Source organism: Prenolepis imparis, unplaced genomic scaffold, assembly GCF_030444845.1.
Source record: "Prenolepis imparis isolate NDT839.2.m4 unplaced genomic scaffold, iyPreImpa1.0 SCAF_1, whole genome shotgun sequence".
NCBI lineage: Eukaryota > Metazoa > Arthropoda > Insecta > Hymenoptera > Formicidae > Prenolepis > Prenolepis imparis.
In genome coordinates this window covers 9605468-9624391 of record NW_028141159.1, presented here as the reverse complement: position 1 = coordinate 9624391, position 18924 = coordinate 9605468, and the positions used below count along the sequence as shown (strand labels likewise).

Genomic DNA, 18924 nt, shown 5'->3' with positions numbered 1-18924 from the left:
ATTATATAATTTTTTTCTGTGATTTCCAAATAATTCTATCCAAAAACAGCGATGATTCTTCAATTCATATTCTGATATAGATATGTACTATCTCTTTTGTAAAAGTTCTTTGAACTGAATTGAGAATGTACGCACATGCGCCATCATTTTTTGTATTTTTTGTCAATTTGTTTATTTATCTTTTACACAAGTTTCCAGTTTAGCCAAGCATGTATGTATTAACACACGTACTTTCTCCGTACATCCCCGTATCTCCGTGTGCATACGCACACACAGAGAGATGACGCACACGTTTTGCTTCGGTGGGTTATCCCCAAGTGATCCCAGTCTTATAAGTAGTAGATATATCCAGCAGATGATCGCAGTAAATGATCGAGCGTCGAGGTATAAGAAGGCGCGGATAGAGCAGTTGTCGATCTTTCGCCACGCCAGTGCTTTATTATGCGGATTGTTAACCAGATTTCTGCGCTACTAACGATTGTTTATGGTGAGTAAAAATCATATTACGAAAATATTACAGAACTGTAAAACTGCAATGTTTTAAAGAAGTTATTTTTAGCTTTTCTCGAAATTTTTTATTTATTAGTTATATAATAGCAATATAAAATATAGAAAAATTTAATTATATTAAAATTAGATTTGCGAGAAAATCTTTTGGAGCACTATTACTGATAGAATGGTTCTGAATAATAATGTGAGATTGCATAAAAATCGTTGTTTTTCTCACTGATGTTGATTGATATTATCTCATATTCATTAGTGAACTCTGATTCCAAGCATTCCATAGTAATGAAATTGTACTTAATTAATAAATAACGATAATCTGTTTTAGGAAAATGTTAAATATTATATTTCAAAATTGTTTAATTTAATTCGCTTGTATAATTTACAAGATTATATCGTTTTTAATCAAAATTATATTTTAATTTTAATTAATCGATAAATTAATTGATTAAATAATTTTTTGTGAATAAAAGATAATAAAAGAATTTCTTTATTCCTATTTATTTTGCATTTGCTAAATTTTTATATAAAATCATGCTAAACTTTCTTTCATGATAATTAAATGTCTGCTACATCTTAATTCAAGAGATTTGCAAGCATCATCGTAATTTCAGTCAGTTTCAAAAACCGGTTTGGTGTCCTTGAACCCCCCGAAGAATCTCTATATGTTTACATATATTGATAGATAATAAGTGAAGATACACGCGATTTATGTGACGCGTGTATCTTTATCAAACACATGTCTCTATGCTATGTTTATTAAAATTTTCCTTATTGTTAGCCATAGTTATTATAATTGATTGATTTCGTCACAAAAAAGACTTATGGTCATTAAACAGGATTATCTTCCATATGCATATTATTGGGAAAATTCTAGTAATAATTAAAATAATTGTGTAAAATATAACTTTAATTCATACATGCGCAATTTATATTACGCAATGCATGTAGTAAGCAGTGTAAAAGACGTCGGACTTTTATAATCTAATAAAATTGTTTTCTGAATTTCTCATAGCTTGTATTGATTCCGGATATGCACAAACTGGTGACTGCGGGTGAGTTTATGTGTTATATAATAATAAAAAAAAGTAATTTCGACATATGTTCAATTAAATATTATATGTAATAAATATTTGCGTTTATTTTTCAAACAGGCTAGAGAGATTTCGATGTCGCAACGGAGAATGCATAGCCGGCGAATTGTTGTGCGATGGTAAAGCGAACTGTAAGGATTCGTCCGACGAGACACAGGCCGAATGTATGAAACCGGAGATTCTGTGCCCCGATTATGCTTTTCGATGTAAATACGGCGCGTGTATAAACGGGGACGGCATCTGCAACGGCATCCAGGATTGCGTCGACAATAGTGACGAGACGCAACCCCAATGTTCGAGAACGAGTGGAAATAATAATCAGACAGCAAGACCTGCACAATGCGGAGCGACTCAGTTTACGTGCGATAACGGACAATGCATTTACAGTATCGATGTGTGTGATGGGACTCGCGATTGTACAGATGGTTCCGACGAGACATTCGCGAGATGCGGATCATTGACGTAAGAGAACAGTTCTGTTTTTTTTTCTTATTTTTTTATGGCTAATGTTGTCTTTTTAAATATAATTTCAATTGGCCATATATTGAAAAATAGATTCAGGGTATATATTCTTGAGAAAACCCTTGAAAACCTGATATTCTCAGGGAATTTCGTTCAATCTTGAAAAATCAGGGAATTATTCTCGTGGAATTTGATTAGAATTCAGGGAATTTTTAAATAAATTGTGTGTCCTTTGATAATTTTACTTTTATTTAGCACTTAAGAAACATGTCTAACATATCTTTGCAATAGTTAAATTTTTATTAAAATTTTATGTGATTTTTTATTTGATGATCTTTTTAGTATCAAGATCTTGTGTAAGTGTTTCATAGAAAATTGTTCAATTTTTTAATAGGTAATATTTAAATAAATTAGTATTCCTTATTTATTTAATAAATAATTAATGTAAACAAATTAGTATTCCTTAAAATATTTATAATAAATTATTTGTTTTATATTTTTGCATATATTTTTAACGTTTAGATATAGTGTTATATCAAACTTTATTATTGCCTAAATTAATTTCACAATTAATGAATCAATATTAAATGCTAGAAAAATAGGAAAGGCATTAGAAAGCGCATACAATAAAGAAATTTATTTTAAAAAGCTGCATCTATATACAAATTTTCTTATTTAATTAGAATTTTGAACGAAAATACCTGGAAGATCAGGGAACTCTCACGGAATTTTTTTTACAAGATTTGAGTAGACATCCCGTAGCCGTAGATGTTTTACAATCGATAATTTCTTTACAGTTGTGCACCGACAGTTTTCCGTTGTGCTTATGGAGCTTGCATCGATGGTGATCTACGATGCAACGGAATAATCAATTGCGCCGATGGATCGGATGAGGATCCAAGATTATGTGGCGGAAGTGGATGGCCGTCGCCCTTACCGCCGGTGCGACCAGGAACGACAACAACAACGGATTATTCACCAGTAGAGACTTCTTCTGTGACATCTGGCACAAAAACTTGTAAAACTCCACCACAACCGCAAAACGGTCACTGGAAGTTGCATCGATCGCAATGCTCAAATACAGAACTGTTGTTGGATTGTGACATTCCAGAAGGAATGAATCTAGGACTAGGATCTCATTTAGTTTACTCTTGTAATCCAGGATATAAGATAAAAGGCTCTACCGATGTAAGCTGCAGTTTTGAAGGAAAATGGCTTAATATACCAACTTGTACAGGTATGATATTGATAATTATATAATTGTAGATTATATATAAATATTCGAGAAAATATATACAGAAGAAAATAAGTATTTTTAGAAATATGACATTCACAGTGCTAAAATATTTTAATGTAACAAACATCTTACATATGTGATTATGCGTTAATTAAATGTTTAAAAATATTTTCTGATAGAAATACGCTGCAAAGCTTTGAATACAGCATCAACTAATGCTGAGTGTACATACGACGGTGATTGGGTGCCTTGTGATTCTGCCGTTGTACCTAGAACAAGGGCGAAATTGTCCTGCCGAGACAGTTATCGACGTGAAAGCAGTCTACTTTCAAGACAAAGAGATGTTGTGAGATGTAATATGAATGGTCAATGGGAACCAGAACCTATACGATGTGTTCCAGGTCCGCTCACAATAAATATTTATCTTAACAATACTAAACTTTTGTTAAATACTACTTTAGATAGAAATAATGCAACGTTTATTGAAATTTTGGACGATAGAGTCATTATATATACGAATGTTAATGATCCAAATTATCCGAATATAGATATTAGGGTACCAACGCAAAGCACTGATTTAGCAACAGAAAAGCCATGGACATGGTCTTAAAATTATGAGAAAAATGATAGATTATAAATAATTTTTAAATAATTTTATTTTTATAGTTAGCATAATTACATTATTATTATGTCATCATTCTCGTTGAGATAATTCACATTATTGTCTTCCTGTGTACTATAATTTGTATTTAAGTTATAAATAGTTTGAAATTGTTTCCTAATGAACCAAAGCTTTAATGAAGTATTAAAATATGTTCTATTTTTCTAGTAAGATGCACAAATTTATATATATGCATAAAATTATACTAAGTTAAGCACAAAGTATATTTAATAAATTTATTTAAAACTTACAAATACAATATTAATTCCAATCTCTTTCCCATCCTATTAATTGCAAGATTTCATGCAATCACAATGATATGCAATAGAATTATAGTTACTGTGAATTATCTCCTTTAGCATAATTATAAATGCTTAATGCGCTCATTTGTCTTATCATGCTAGAACGATTTTTCCAATAAAAAAATATTTGTTATAGTATGCGGTGTACCGCCTGCCAATGTTACACCGCTCGTTTTTGGCGGTGTTACACCTAATATCACGGAATTTCCATGGCACGCCTCACTGTATCTCGATGTACAAGATAAGCCAAAGGAATTTTTCTGTGGAGCATCTATCGTCCAAGAAAATCTCTTGATAACAGCAGCACATTGTATATATGAGGAAAACACTAGGCGAGTGACTGATCCCAGGAAGATTTACATAGCAACAGGAAACATCTTCCGTGATTACGAATCACCCTATCATGATCCACTCGTCGTTAAAAAGAATCAGGTTTGCAAGTTCATATGTAACAACTAATCTGACACAATAATGTCAATTTGCGCATATTAATTGTCTATATATTCCTTCTTCTTGCAGGTCAAACATATTTACATAATATGTAATTATCTAGGACGTTTAGGAAATTATATCAGGGATATTGCGATATTAGAACTCGTCCAACCGTTTGTATTGTCGGCTACGTTAGTTCCTGTATGCATAGATCTTCTCAGCGACAAAACTGTACTGGAAGTAGGCGCAGAGGGAAAGGTGGCAGGGTTTGGTAGAACCGCGTTCGGTGATTCCAGTGCAGTCTTACAGTCTTTGAGAGTACCATACATTCCATTCAATCAATGCAAGTCTGCAAGCCAAGAGGCCAATACGCAAGAATATCTGACTACTGATAAGTTTTGCGCAGGCTACACAAATGGTTAGTGATCAAGAATAAATATATAATATATTAGTCAATGAACTACATTTTGTTACAAAACTGATTAAGAATATATTGATTATATATATATATTGTATATATATATGTATATATATTGTATATATATACATATATATATATATATATATATATATATATATATATAAATTATTTAAGTGTTTTAATTATAGACAACAAGAAGGAAAGTACATTTTTCAACCTATAAGAATGATTATCTTGTAAAGACGCAAAAATAAATAGGATAACTTTCTAGTCATAAGCATCATAAACAGTATATTTCAGGTTCTTCCGTTTGTGACGGCGACAGTGGCGGTGGATTAGTTTTTAAAACCAATGGTTTGTGGTATCTCAGAGGTATTGTTAGTATTTCCCTTGGTTCGATATCACATGGCGGAAGTTCTCGTTGTAACAATAATTTATATTCCTTATATACACAAATATCCAGTCACACTGATTGGATACAAAATGTAATTGCTAAATTAGAACATAATCAGGCATATACATTGTGCACAATTAAGACTTGAATATTATATACTTACTTTTCCAAATTTATAAATGGAACTATTGAGATTATTGAGCACGATCATTAAATTTAAAGAACATTAATTTTATGCCAAGTATAAATGCATACTATTGATAATTACATGAGACTGTGTGTGATCGTATAAAATTGCAATTTTATCAGATAAAACAAAAACTTAAAAAATAGTTTCTTTTATGTACATAATAAACATTGAAATTAATTTCAATAATAAATATTGAAATAAATTTAATAGTATTTATTCTTTCATCATAAATTTATCAATTTTAATAATCTTATTATTTTACAATATAAATATTGTGAGTAAAAGATAATGTATGTAAAAGATATACAGAAATACATATAAATTCAGTTGCTATATTTTTAATTTTAACTTCAAATTTATTAAGTCACAAAATCATTTTAATGAAAATATTCAAAATCTTTTTTCTCTTTTGTTTCCTTTATACATAATATACATGTATTTTAAATTATTTTTCGTGGATGCAATAAAATATTTAAAAGAGGCAAGTTCTATGAAGTTTTATGCAAAGATATGCTTTATTATTGCATCTTAGAAATATTGAGATTCCTTTAATGCCTTTTCCTTATGGGATGGTACAGTTGGTAGTACAGCTATATTCTTGCCAGGTGAAACTAAACCTATATTATAAATATTACCCTATTAATTTATATGAAATATGATAATAAAATCTACAATGTTTACCTTCCATGCTCAAATCTTTCAAGCGTTGCTCCAATTTTTTAATTTCTGGATTTGATTCAGAAACTGTGTTAGGAACATCTACATTGTCTTTATCCAATAGTTCTGCTAATTCTTTTTCCAACTCGGCATCCGAGTCTGTGAGATATGTCTCAGATAAAACTGAGTCTATTTCTTTTTTCTCTTCTAAAATCTAGTCAACAAATAATAGACATTAAAATAGATAATAAAGTATTTCTCTTATTACACAATCACTTACTAAATAATGAATAATAATTGTTTACCTCATTAATGTCATCCATAACATCTCTAACATCATATTCCGTTAAACCATTTTGTCCAATTTTCTTCAATACATCAGATCCAGTCTTGTAAGCAGACAATACAGCGGAATTAGAATGTGCATTTTCAATATTGCTGATTAGAGTGCGTAGATTTGCAAGAGCTTGTGCACGCTTCTCTATTGTCTTTTCCAATTCCACTTTTCTTCTTAAGCATGTTTTTGCCATCTGACGTAATTCTTTCGCCAAATATGATTTTGCTTCATTGATAATGTTAAGTTTCTGTTGCTCCATAAGTTCTATCTCTTTGATCAGCTCATTTTCTTGCTTTATCAATTTATATGTGCCTTCTTCTACTTCCGTAATTTCATTTATTGTTTGTGTAGAAATTTTAACAAGCAAGTCATTATTTGAGTTAAAATTTGTTCTGAAAGCAACCTTTTTTCTACGCCTTAACCATTCCAACACTAATCTCACTGTATTCTCTGAAATCTGTTTCTTAGTTTTGTTCTCGCAATATTTCACTATTTCAGAGATCGGGAATAAAACATTGTCCTTTTTAATGTCAGCAATGGAAAGAATAATATCACCCAATTCACGAACAATACGCAAGTGTATGTATCTCACTTCTGTGTTATTTGCATTCTGGCCTACTATATAATTCTTTACTTTGGAGAAAGACCAGCTAATTGGTTTTTTTACAAATAGATCAATTGACCATGCTGTCCATGTTTCGCATGGTTCTTGTAAAAAAGCAGTCTCTTGCATTATTTCATTATTTCTGAAAAATTTTTAAAATATATATTAAGATAAATTTAAAAAAATATATATATGTATATTAAGATGTGACAACATTAAAGAGTGCATTAAATTAAATAATATATCTATTAAAGATAATATGGACAAAAAACATATATATATACACAAATAATTATTTTTATTATAATAAAGATATTTATTGACTAATAGCTGATTAATGATTAGTCAATCAAATCATATCGACTAACAATAACTAAAGTAAAAATATCTTATCAATTTGCTGTATATTATATTTAATCATAATACCTGAGAAGTTCTTCAATTACAGTAACCAGACAAAGAGGTGTACAACCTCTTCTTTTAAAAACTTCATTTAAATCAATGATAGAAAAACTGCATTGCATAGTATGTTCCAGCCATTCGTATATCAAATTATGCCAGAATTTGTATTTAGAAATCCAATCTTGCGGATTGGCTGATTTACTGCGAAACGGTGAGAATAATGCATTCATTCTCTCTTCTTGATTCCAACATTCTGGTAGTTTATCTGCTGGTAGCGGAGGACTGCCACTGGTGTTTTTATTGACCATCTTATTGTCAATGTTGATTTCGTTCATGTGAAATCAATGATATAAAATCTCTTATAGTCTGCTTCTCAAATTAGGTTATAAAGATATTGCTCGACTAAAATGAAAGTGTTCTATTTTCGCATATGCAAATTTTTACTCAGCTTCCTTCCCATTTTGGTTCAACTGATCGTAAATGGCGAGATTTGTGCTACAAATAAAAAAAATACACACTATTATAGCTAAAAAATATTGATAAAATGTTATACATTTTGATAAAATGTTTGCAAATTACTTCAAACGTTGCTCCGTTATGAGAAACTGCTGAATTGTCATAATAATAAAGTTGTTTATTTTATAATTAGATAGCCTAACCTTTGACTTTTGCTTCATGCGACTGAAAAATGTAACCACATTTTTATCCACTGCAAGTAAAATTGTAACGTAATCACTACATTAGCTACAAGAGATGGCGATGTTGTAAATTTTCATTTTGGAGTCGTACGTTGACAGATTCGATTCAAAATATACGTGATGCAAAATGGGTGTGAAGGATTTATGGAATATTTTATCGCCTTTATGCGAGAGAAAACCGCTGTATGAGTTACAGGGAAAAACCATTGCGATTGATTTAAGCGGATGGATCGTTGACAGTCAAACGATCGTTGACAATGCGGTACAACCAAGGATGTATCTCAGGTAAATTTATTCGTATAATTTCTTAGATACAGTTCGAATGCACATTTATGTTACATTGATGAGATGTCATTTATTGATTCCAAATTGTATCGCAGGAATCTATACTTTCGTACGGTGTTCCTCCTAACGCAAGGAATATTTCCAGTATTTGTATTGGAAGGAAAGGCTCCCACTCTGAAACATAAAACTATTGCACGAAGGAATGATATTCGTAATGGATTTCAAGAAAGAAAGAAAGCTGCTAAGAAAGGAGGGAGGACACGGTTTAATCGAGTTTTAAATGAATGTAGAGAGCTGTTAAAATTCATGGGTATTGCTTGTGTACAGAGTCATGGTGAAGCAGAAGCTATGTGTGCATATTTAAATGAGGATGGGGTATTTATAACTTAATTTTCTTTGATAAACAAATTACTGATTATACTTTAGTTGTAAAGAAGACATATGTTTTTAGCTTGTAGACGGATGTATAAGTCAAGACAGTGATTGCTTTTTATATGGCGCAAAAGTAGTATACAGAAACTTTTGTACAAGTACTCAAGGAAATCGTGGAGCTACAGCTGGGTCTGTAGATGTTTACAATATGGAAAAGATAGAAAAAACATTGAACATAGGACGAAATAAAATGATAGCATTGGCTTTATTGTGCGGCTGTGACTATAACGAGGGAGTGAATGGTGTTGGAAAAGAGGCTGCTTTAAAATTCTTCAAGACTGTAGATGATAAAAATGTTTTACAAAGGTTTGAATATTAGATGCATTAAAAAAGATTATATATTTATCAAATTTATCAAATTTATTTATTGTAACTAAATTATTTCCTCTTTTCAGAATTCAAAATTGGAGAACTGATACAAGTTTAGATAGAATTGAGTCAAATTTATTAAATTCTGATTTATGTACAGCATGTGGTCATCAAGGAAAACTACAAAAACATAAAAAATCAGGTTGTGCTGATTGTGGTACTGTTGGAAAGTGTAATGATAACTTCAGGTAATTAGTGCATTACATATATCTTTGAGATGCATATTATACTTAATAATTAATTATACTTGTAATGTACGTAGAGAAAAGAGAGCACTGATGTTAAATGAAATATCATTGAGGAAAAAGGCACTTCATGATGAAAATTTCCCTAATCAGGAGTTAATAGAAGAATTTCTTATTAAAAAAGATTTGATTCCAACTAAATTGGATATAGAATGGAAGCAACCTCAAGTCAATCAATTTATTGTAAATACATTGTTATATATATATTAGAATATATTACAAAATAGTCTCTTTGTTAAATATATTATTATATTAATTAAATATATATAATCTTTTTAGGATTTTATGGAGAAAAATCTATGTTGGGAACCACAATATGCATTTGAAAAAATATTCACACTAACTACAAGATGGCAACTTTTACATCTGCCAGATTTTACACTCGATGAACGTTTGTCTATATCAAACTTATTTATTCCTGATCAAATAAAAAAGATACGTAATATCAGATCTATAGCCAGTTATGAAATTATTTGGAAGAAGGAACATAGTGCGCTAGAAATGTTAGAAGAGTACAAAGAGCAAATAGAGTCGAATGATAATGATGTAGACAGTTTACTAACAAGTATTGAACCACAAAACTTGGTTTTAAAATGTTATCCAGAATTAGTTGAAGCATTTGAAAGTACTAGAAATGTAAAAACGAAGAAACGAATTGTAGACTCTCGCAAAAAGAAGGTTACAACAACTACAGAAGAAAATGATACTGGACTAACAGATATTGCAAAATCAAGACAAAAGAAAGCAAAAAAGAAAACATTAGAAAGCAAAAATAATAGAAAGATTGAAGATTTTATATCTAAAAATTGTTGTATGTCGTTAGAAGAGTCCTTTGAGAACATGGCAATAACACCGAAAAGATCAAAACAGGAAAATACTTTGAGTAAAGTAAATAAATTAAAAATGAAGAATGTGTCTGAAAATGTTGCGGTGGACATAAAACAAATAAAACGTGGGCCACAATTTAAAAGAGTTCTGGAGATGGACAAGATAGATTCAAAATTGAATAATACGATTGATAGGATATTTAATGAACTTTCTCCCGATGATTTCACGAGCGAAAATGAAGATAATGAAGATAATGATTTAAATATGACGAACATAATAGACAATATATGTAACAAACGAACCTTTCAATTAAGTGTAAGAAACTGGCAATCTATGGAATCTACTAACCAAGAAAATACAGAAAATTGTCCAGAATACGAAATTGACGAAAATACATCTTTGACATTCAAGGAAAAATATGTTTGTGCCGAGGATGAAAAACAGAAATTGGATGATCCTGATGATGAGTTTGGCGATATCAGTGAATTGTATGTTCCAATTAATCAAAGAATACAGAAAGAAGAAAGCAAGAAGTTTTTACAGGTATGCAATCAAATAGAAAATTCTAGTTTTGCTTTCGAAAATATTATGGACGAAACCGATAATGGAAATACACATTTAGACACGTGATATTATATTATTATAAAGTACTTCGTTTTTAGAAAGTTGTACTTATCAAGTGTAATATAGAAAGTTCTGCAATATATGAAAATAGTCTTTTAATATATTTGTCCATTATCAGGTTTTTAAATAATATATAAAATGCACAATAAAAATCAACTTATTACAATACATGACAGTTACATATATGGTCATATAATATTATACATTATTCTTAGGTCAACTTTTAAATATGTTATATCATTATATTTTTTAGAATTATAACTAAAGATATCACATTCTATTAAAGTATTTTAATTATTTGAATTAAATATTAAAAAGACTACAGTTTCTCTCACTCAAAATATATATTATATATGTGTGTAATTCAGATCATATAAGAGAATCCGAGATTTATAATTGAAAATTTTTAGTCTCTAGTATATGACTGTCATATTTTGTAAAAGTTTTTATGTTAATTAAGTCTTATAAATTATGTCAGAACTTTTTATTTTTATATATGGAATAAATTTTTTTTTTTACTTTATAAATTAATCATAAAATAAGAGATATTTTATTTTTTTTTGTATCTATGACATTAGATTATTTTAACTATATATAACGCAAAAAGAGATATTTACATGTACGCAATATAACATATATTATGTATAATAATTTGCAAAAAAATTTTTAATGTTCTGAGAAAGAGATTTTATTTCTCTATCTTTCTTTTTCTATGTCGAAATTATTAATTAATAACTATTTTTAACTATCTTTATTTCATATTTGTTCTTTTGACTGACCAATCAAAGAAATTTTACAAGGAAATTTTATCTTGATTATATCCGCCTGCGCGCGATTTCCTCTTTTTTTCGCGAAACATCATATAAAGAAGAATAGCCTCCAAGCTCCGGTAATATCCGGATAAATAAGCTGACAAAGAGGTAAGTGAGCTAAATAAATGTGATTGTTTGCAATAGCATCGTCTTTTAAACTCTGAGATTATTAAATAGTTTTGTGATATTAGATCGGAATTTTTCGGGAGATGAAAACGAGTTTTTTTAATACGGATAATCGATATACCAAATTGCCAATTCTTTCATTAGTAACAGAACGTGCAATCGCACTATTTACTAGCTTTTTATGTTCTTTGTAAAAGTTTATCGTTTATTTGATTGTTACATTTTAAGAGTAAACATCATCATGATAATATACAGATTTTTGCGATTACATAATCATTTATAATTATTTAACAATAATTAACAATAAATCAGTGATAGATTAAAAAATAACGCTTGTTTTTGATCAAAAGTCTAATCTGTATGTGTTGTACAAACAAATCGCTCTTATAGAAACAAATTATCGATTTCATATTAGCGAATAAGATTAATTGGAAAATTAATTAATTTTATATATATATATAAGACATTATTAAACTCTTAATACTCTTCGCGCCTCTATTTGTCAGTTGAGATGGCTTCTAAAGAAATTACTTTCCGAGACACGATGGTCGCATCTTAATTTAGGTTGAAAATGTTAAGCAAATCGATCTGGAAATTTGGACAAAATGTTTATATTTACATAAATTTAAAGAAGATGACGATGGGATTTATAAACTTCAATATATTATCAACAATGTATAAATAACATAATTTTATATACTGTTAAAGAATAAATCATAATTTGAAGAAGGATTATAAAAGAGAACGCGGGTGAAATAATAGCTCTTTTGATTAGATTCTTATTAGATTCTTTCTTTCGTAATGCAAAAAATTATTGATGACGGTTTAAAAATGATGAAATGTCGAAGAAATAAGATTGAAAACAATTACACAGTTTAAATGAGTTTGAAACATGATTGCAAGAGATGATGTGATAATAAGATTCTCATTAAAAAAGAGAGACGGAAAAAGAGTGGAAAAGAGAAGAAAAAATAGGCCCTGATGCAATTTATTTATAAGAAAGTATGTAACAATCAATGTAGTAATCGGATTTTACGAAGTTTTAAGCAGGATTTTAGTATTGATTTTCTCAATTAACTACTTGTGCGATAGTTCGATTGAGAACTATTATTGTTGAGGGCCAATCATCATAAAATATATTTGCCGTCTTATTGAAATTGAGAAATGTCTATTTGTCGATAACTAATTTGATAACTATATATATATTACCGCTCAAAAGAGTTTGGAGCACCCTATCATTTTAGAAGATATAATTATATATTTTTTCTTACACACACACAAATATAATTATTTTATTAAAAATACCGACATTTATTTATAAACGTACATTATTTTAATAAAGTTTAAAATTAAAACAAAATTACACATATTTAAAAAATATAATATACGAGGGTAAGTCAAAAAGTAAAGGAACAAATAAAGAAAAACACATTTATTTTAACCTATGTGGAAAATTTACATATCATTTTTCGACATAATCCCCACCAACATCGATACATTTGATCCACTGTTTAACAAGCTTCTGTATTCCATCCTGGAAGAAAGATTTGGGTTGGGTGCGTAGCCAGTTATGCACTGCAATGATCTTCTCATCCAAAGAAAATTTTTTTCCTCGTAGTATTTCTTTTCTTTTTTTTTCTCGTAGTATTTCTTTTCTTTTGTTTTCTTTTTTCTGTTCATCTTTTCGGTTTATTAAAAGAAGCACTACGAGGAAAACATTTTTCTTCGGATGAGAAGGTCATTACAGTGGTGCATAACTGGCTACACACCCAACCCAAATCTTTCTTCCAGGATGGAATACAGAAGCTTGTTAAGCAGTGGATCAAATGTATCGATGTTGGTGGGGAATATGTCGAAAAATGATATGTAAATTTTCCACATAGGTTAAAATAAATGTGTTTTTCTTTATTTGTCCCTTTACTTTTTGACTTACCCTCGTATATTATATAAGAACTGCACAGAACTTTACATAAGAAGTGTCCTACTTCTAAAAAAGACTTTTGGAAAAATTCTACAAGAGGTTAACGAGAGCTTTGTGTTTGATATTGTCAATATCAGAGCAGAAACTATCTAAAAATTAATTACCAGAATGCCAAAATTATTATTATATATCAAATCGAAGAAGGGATTCTTTTGTGAAAAAGAGAAAGTTAAGCAATTTTATTTACTAACATTGTAGATACATGTATCTTTTTGTTGTTTATTTTTAAATTTTATCCAAATAATGTATGTAAGTGTCGATATGTTAGATAAAATAATTGTATCTATAAGAAAAATATAAATAAAAAAGGCTCCAAACTTTTGAGCGATAGATGAAGAGAACAATATAATTGTTGTATTGTATATACAAATTCCTGTACCGGAATACAATAGTTTCAATTGTGTGAATGACAATTAAACGCGCATTAGCACATTTAATTTCAATATAAGTTTTCGAAGTTTTGAGTTTATTTAATTGAACAATTAATTTAAGAAAATAGCTTCTCATCTCTTTATCTTCTTTCTATTTAATTAAAAATATAATTAAAACAATATTGCACATGATTTACATCTAATTATTATATAAGGATATATATATATATATATTATATATATAATTTTATTTAATTATTATTATATAAAATAAATAAAATTATTATTTAATTACACGCAAATAAAAAGCTGAAGAGTTATTATTAGGGAGGCACGCGATTCAAGTTATAGTTAAAGTTTTAATTATTAAAATAGTTGACGATAATTTTTATGCAGTTAGTGTATTCATGTATTTTTATTTATTTGTTAAGTATCAGGCAATATTTTCTGCCACTTAAATCGAAAAAGAATTGATAACTAAACAAATCAGTAAACAAAAATATTTTATAAAATACATACTGGATTTTGCGGTATTGTTATAATTGCATTCTTGCACTTGCTCCGTTCGAATATGCAGCCCATGCGTTTTACACGCATTACGTATACATCGTTGCCTGTATTGGAACGGGGACGGATAGCGAGGGTCGATGGGGGTGGTTGCTGGGATTTTCAGTACGCGCGCGATCTTCGTGCCGAAAACATGGTTCTTCCTGAATATTCGTACAATCTTGAAGTCCGCGTGTGCGACTAGTTGCTAATAAAATTATATAAAAGACGACACTCGACGATACATATTGTATTTAACGTATTATTAAAAGTGTGTAAATTTGTGATTAAAAAAGGGGTAATTTTAATAACTATATATGCATCCTTATTCAAATGCAAGGTAAAATAAATATTAAAATAAGACTTATAATGAATCTTTATGTTGATTTTTAAACGTATTTTAATGAGTGCATTTTTATGTGAGGGATAAAACGATAAAGTGTAATTTTGAATATTTTTCAAAGAACAATTAGCTGTATATCTCCTAATGAATTTATCACGCCGACAGTTTCTGTCTAAACTCCGCTATTAATTCAATAATCTCATAATAGATCAAATAAAACGATAAATAGATAAATCTATCACATAAATAATTAGAAATGTTGCATAAATTAATTATTAAATATATTATTATTAAATAAATTATTTTATATATATATTAAATTCTTTACTAAACATAAAATATACGAATTACAAATAACAATAATATTTTATTGATTACGTAAAAGTTAATAGAGCAATTATTTATTAGTAGAAGTATTAAAAATGTAACTATATTTTAATTGATTTTTAATGTTACGGGTATATGTGAAACCTTGTTCGGACTACTAGAAAACATTTAACATGTATAAAAATATATTACATTAATCACAAAAATAATTTGTAATATGTAATTTAATAATAAGCATTATTAATAAGAAATATTTTTTTTTATTTTAATTTTGTTTTAATTTTTTATATACAATATATATATATATATATATATATATATATACCTTCTTACAAGACTTTATTAATTAAAATATTTTTGATATAGAGCAAAGTGCTCGAAAACTAACATCAAGCACGTCGTAAGCCCGTCGTCCATAAAATTATAATGTCTCATATAATGTCGCATATTTCGTATCGTGGACACACAATAACTTGCGTTGATGCATTGTAAAAATTAACATGTAAGAATTTAAACTTAAATTAGTATAGTTTTCTAAAGTACACTTAAAAAAAAAAAACATTAATTATATATATAATACACGCACAAACATAATAATTAATGTTTTTTTTAAGTGTACTTTTTAGAAAACTATACTAATTACAATTTAAGTTTAAATTCTTACATGCTAATTTTTACAAGGCATCAACGCAGGTTATTGTGTGTCCACGATACAAAATATGCGACATTATATGAGACACTATAATTTTATGGGCGACAGGCATACGACGTGTTTGATGTTGGTTTTCGAGCACTTTGCTCTATATAATATCAAAAATATTTTAATTAATAAGGTCTTGTAAGACGGAAGTATGTAGACAATTAATGCGATACATACGTTAACGTTTGTATTATGACATTCTAATCATAACTCATAATATTATATTTACATGTTCTTCATTACAACAGTAATTGCACGATACGTGCTAAATAAACTATAGGTAAAATTAATGACTAATGTAGATTAATAGACTATGTATTTAATCGTGTTATTCATATATGCTAGTAATTATGTAATTAATCGCAAGTTGAATTAATACATTTATGAGATAAACTGTGATTGATACATGTGAATTGATATGTCTGGCTGTTAATCATTTGGTAAGTAATATTTAGTTAGATTGTATTTAATATTTTATTATTATTTATTCAATATAATTAGAGTTCTATACTGGCTTTGATATTATAATTCTGGCCTTTTATAAACATTTGAAAGCTTTTAGAACGATAGTGTAAAAAAATAATAATATATAATTTTTATTCCATAAAAATTTTATTTTATTTTATAAAAATACAGAAATTATATTATAAATTATATTATCGATTGTATAAATTGTGTAGAAGCATAAGAAAAATAGAGGAAAAATAGTCAAAGGGAAGCTTATATAAGACAACAGTTTACAAGCTTTGATACGCAAAAACAAAATGTCAAAGTGTCAAAATGTCAAACATAAAAAATATTTAAAAAACTATTTTTTTAGGTAACAAGTTACTTATCAATGTATAGGAAATTATTTTAAGCTTTATATATTTTTTTTGTATTATTAATATCTTTAAAAAATTATTTAATGATAATTAATATCTTTAAAATAAAATAGACAAATACAGCTTTTTTTTATCGAGACATTAACTTTTATTATATAATAAATTATTTATGCTAATCTCTATAGATAAATAAATATGGTGTAATAATAATTAACTATATATCTTAATTATATTTTATTTATGGTAATAATATATAATTAAGAATGATATAAGAAATATATACATTAAGGAGGTTGTTATATTTATAGCAATCATTAGCAAGTGAAATATTTTATATTTTACATTCTTAGATCTATGTTTTATATAGGAAAAAATATAAAAATTTTATTTTATTATGTGCTAATATTAGTCAACAAAATTTTATATAATGAGTTGTTAATTGAGAAATGTTTTTCATAAATGTGGATCCGTAAAGCTGGGCGTGCTAACAGCTACTATAGACGACTTGTTAAAATAGCTCCTCTGCGATTTCAAAATCCCGAGAAAAGATCATAAATACTGAAAGAAACGACAATCTAAAGACTTAAAAACATAGATAGAGATCTGGCATATCAAAACCACGGTGAAAATATAGTATTTAACCACCGTGGGTAGCCGCCATTACGAGGGAGATGTAAGTTTTCAAAGAAATTTCAAGATTTTGCGGTGCATTTAACATAGCTGGAATAAACAATTTTTTACCATTATTTTTTTTCGATGATACCTTGTAATATTTTTATATTCGATTAATTTTGAACAATAAATATTCTGTGCTTATACATATATACATACTTAATAAAAAAAATTATTTAATTAAATAAAAATGTTAATTAATTTGTTATTAAATTTTTAACATTTTTTATAGCTTTCTAGATAGATAGATAAAGAGAGTTTTAGAGAATGAAAGCACATATAGGATTAAACTAGATGGACTGATAGTAACAAACTTTTTATAGAAATGCTGACCATAATTATGCTTGTCCTTCATTATTGCATAGATTAAATTAGTTTGGGCTTGTGAATAATTAACCGAATAATTGAAACAGCTTAAGGGCAAATCATCATGTTAAAGAGTTAAAGTATTATATATAATAAATAAATATTATATATAATATAAAAATAAAGTATTATCTATAATTTTGTTTTATTCGTAAATGCATTGTTAGCAAATTTACTATTTCAATATCAAAAGTGCAGTGAGCTTATTCTACAAATAGTTTTATAGATGAGTAAATTTGTAACAGAGGTATCAAAATAAAATCGAATATTGTTGAATCTTGATTGTTTTTGAGTGAATTCATAATAAGATTGCAATTTAATATTCGAGGAATTTTTCTGCTGGCTTTATTATTAGTGATGTTGACTTTGGTATTTAAATCTCTTAAGAAGAATCGGAATGTTGAGTTATGATAATAAATAGACTTAGAAGCAAAATTTATTTATTAAAACTAATTGTCGTATAAGTTGATTTTAATGTTTATACATATTTATATAACAAATGAAGCTAATTGTAAATTTCGTAAATCACTGTTGGTCTTAATATACAATTGTCTTTAAAATAATCGATTTAATTGTGTTTAAGACGTGTTTAAAATTGCACGGAGAGATAGTTAGCTTCGCGCACAATTCATCATTAATGATACATTTCTGCGAATAAATTTGTATTAAAATTGATGC

General features: G+C 28.1%; 3 protein-coding genes across 11 annotated transcripts in view; 2 read left to right on the top strand and 1 right to left on the bottom strand.

Moving 5' to 3' along the window:
- The first annotated feature begins 33 nt into the window (after window positions 1–33).
- Window positions 34–6382, top strand: LOC145944922 (modular serine protease-like). The gene is made up of 8 exons (XM_083053628.1): window positions 34–487; window positions 1520–1559; window positions 1659–2060; window positions 2858–3297; window positions 3477–3698; window positions 4397–4692; window positions 4780–5110; window positions 5414–6382. Exons 1-8 carry the CDS (start codon window positions 442–444, stop codon window positions 5653–5655), a joined length of 2019 nt encoding a protein of 672 aa, XP_082909754.1. The 5' UTR covers window positions 34–441; the 3' UTR covers window positions 5656–6382.
- LOC145944939 (charged multivesicular body protein 7) lies at window positions 6176–8410 on the bottom strand. The gene is made up of 5 exons (XM_083053650.1): window positions 8277–8410; window positions 7722–8192; window positions 6660–7437; window positions 6379–6568; window positions 6176–6314 (listed from the first exon to the last, which is right to left on the bottom strand). Exons 2-5 carry the CDS (start codon window positions 8030–8032, stop codon window positions 6226–6228), a joined length of 1368 nt encoding a protein of 455 aa, XP_082909776.1. The 5' UTR covers window positions 8033–8192; window positions 8277–8410; the 3' UTR covers window positions 6176–6225.
- A 111-nt stretch (window positions 8411–8521) lies between these two features.
- Window positions 8522–18924, top strand: part of LOC145944892 (putative G-protein coupled receptor No18) — a 53907-nt gene continuing 43504 nt past the window's right edge. Inside the window, exons 1-8 of one of the 9 annotated variants that reach the window (XR_014426764.1) lie at window positions 8522–8680; window positions 8776–9055; window positions 9132–9418; window positions 9508–9669; window positions 9744–9909; window positions 10006–11097; window positions 11967–12098; window positions 12623–13501. Coding sequence is in view for 7 of the 9 variants with exons in the window: in XM_083053552.1 (XP_082909678.1) it covers window positions 8523–8680; window positions 8776–9055; window positions 9132–9418; window positions 9508–9669; window positions 9744–9909; window positions 10006–11097; window positions 11217–11315 (2244 nt within the window). In the remaining 2 variants the exon portion in view is untranslated. The other 8 variants (XM_083053592.1, XM_083053580.1, XM_083053552.1 and 5 more) reach the window with 8 other exon arrangements.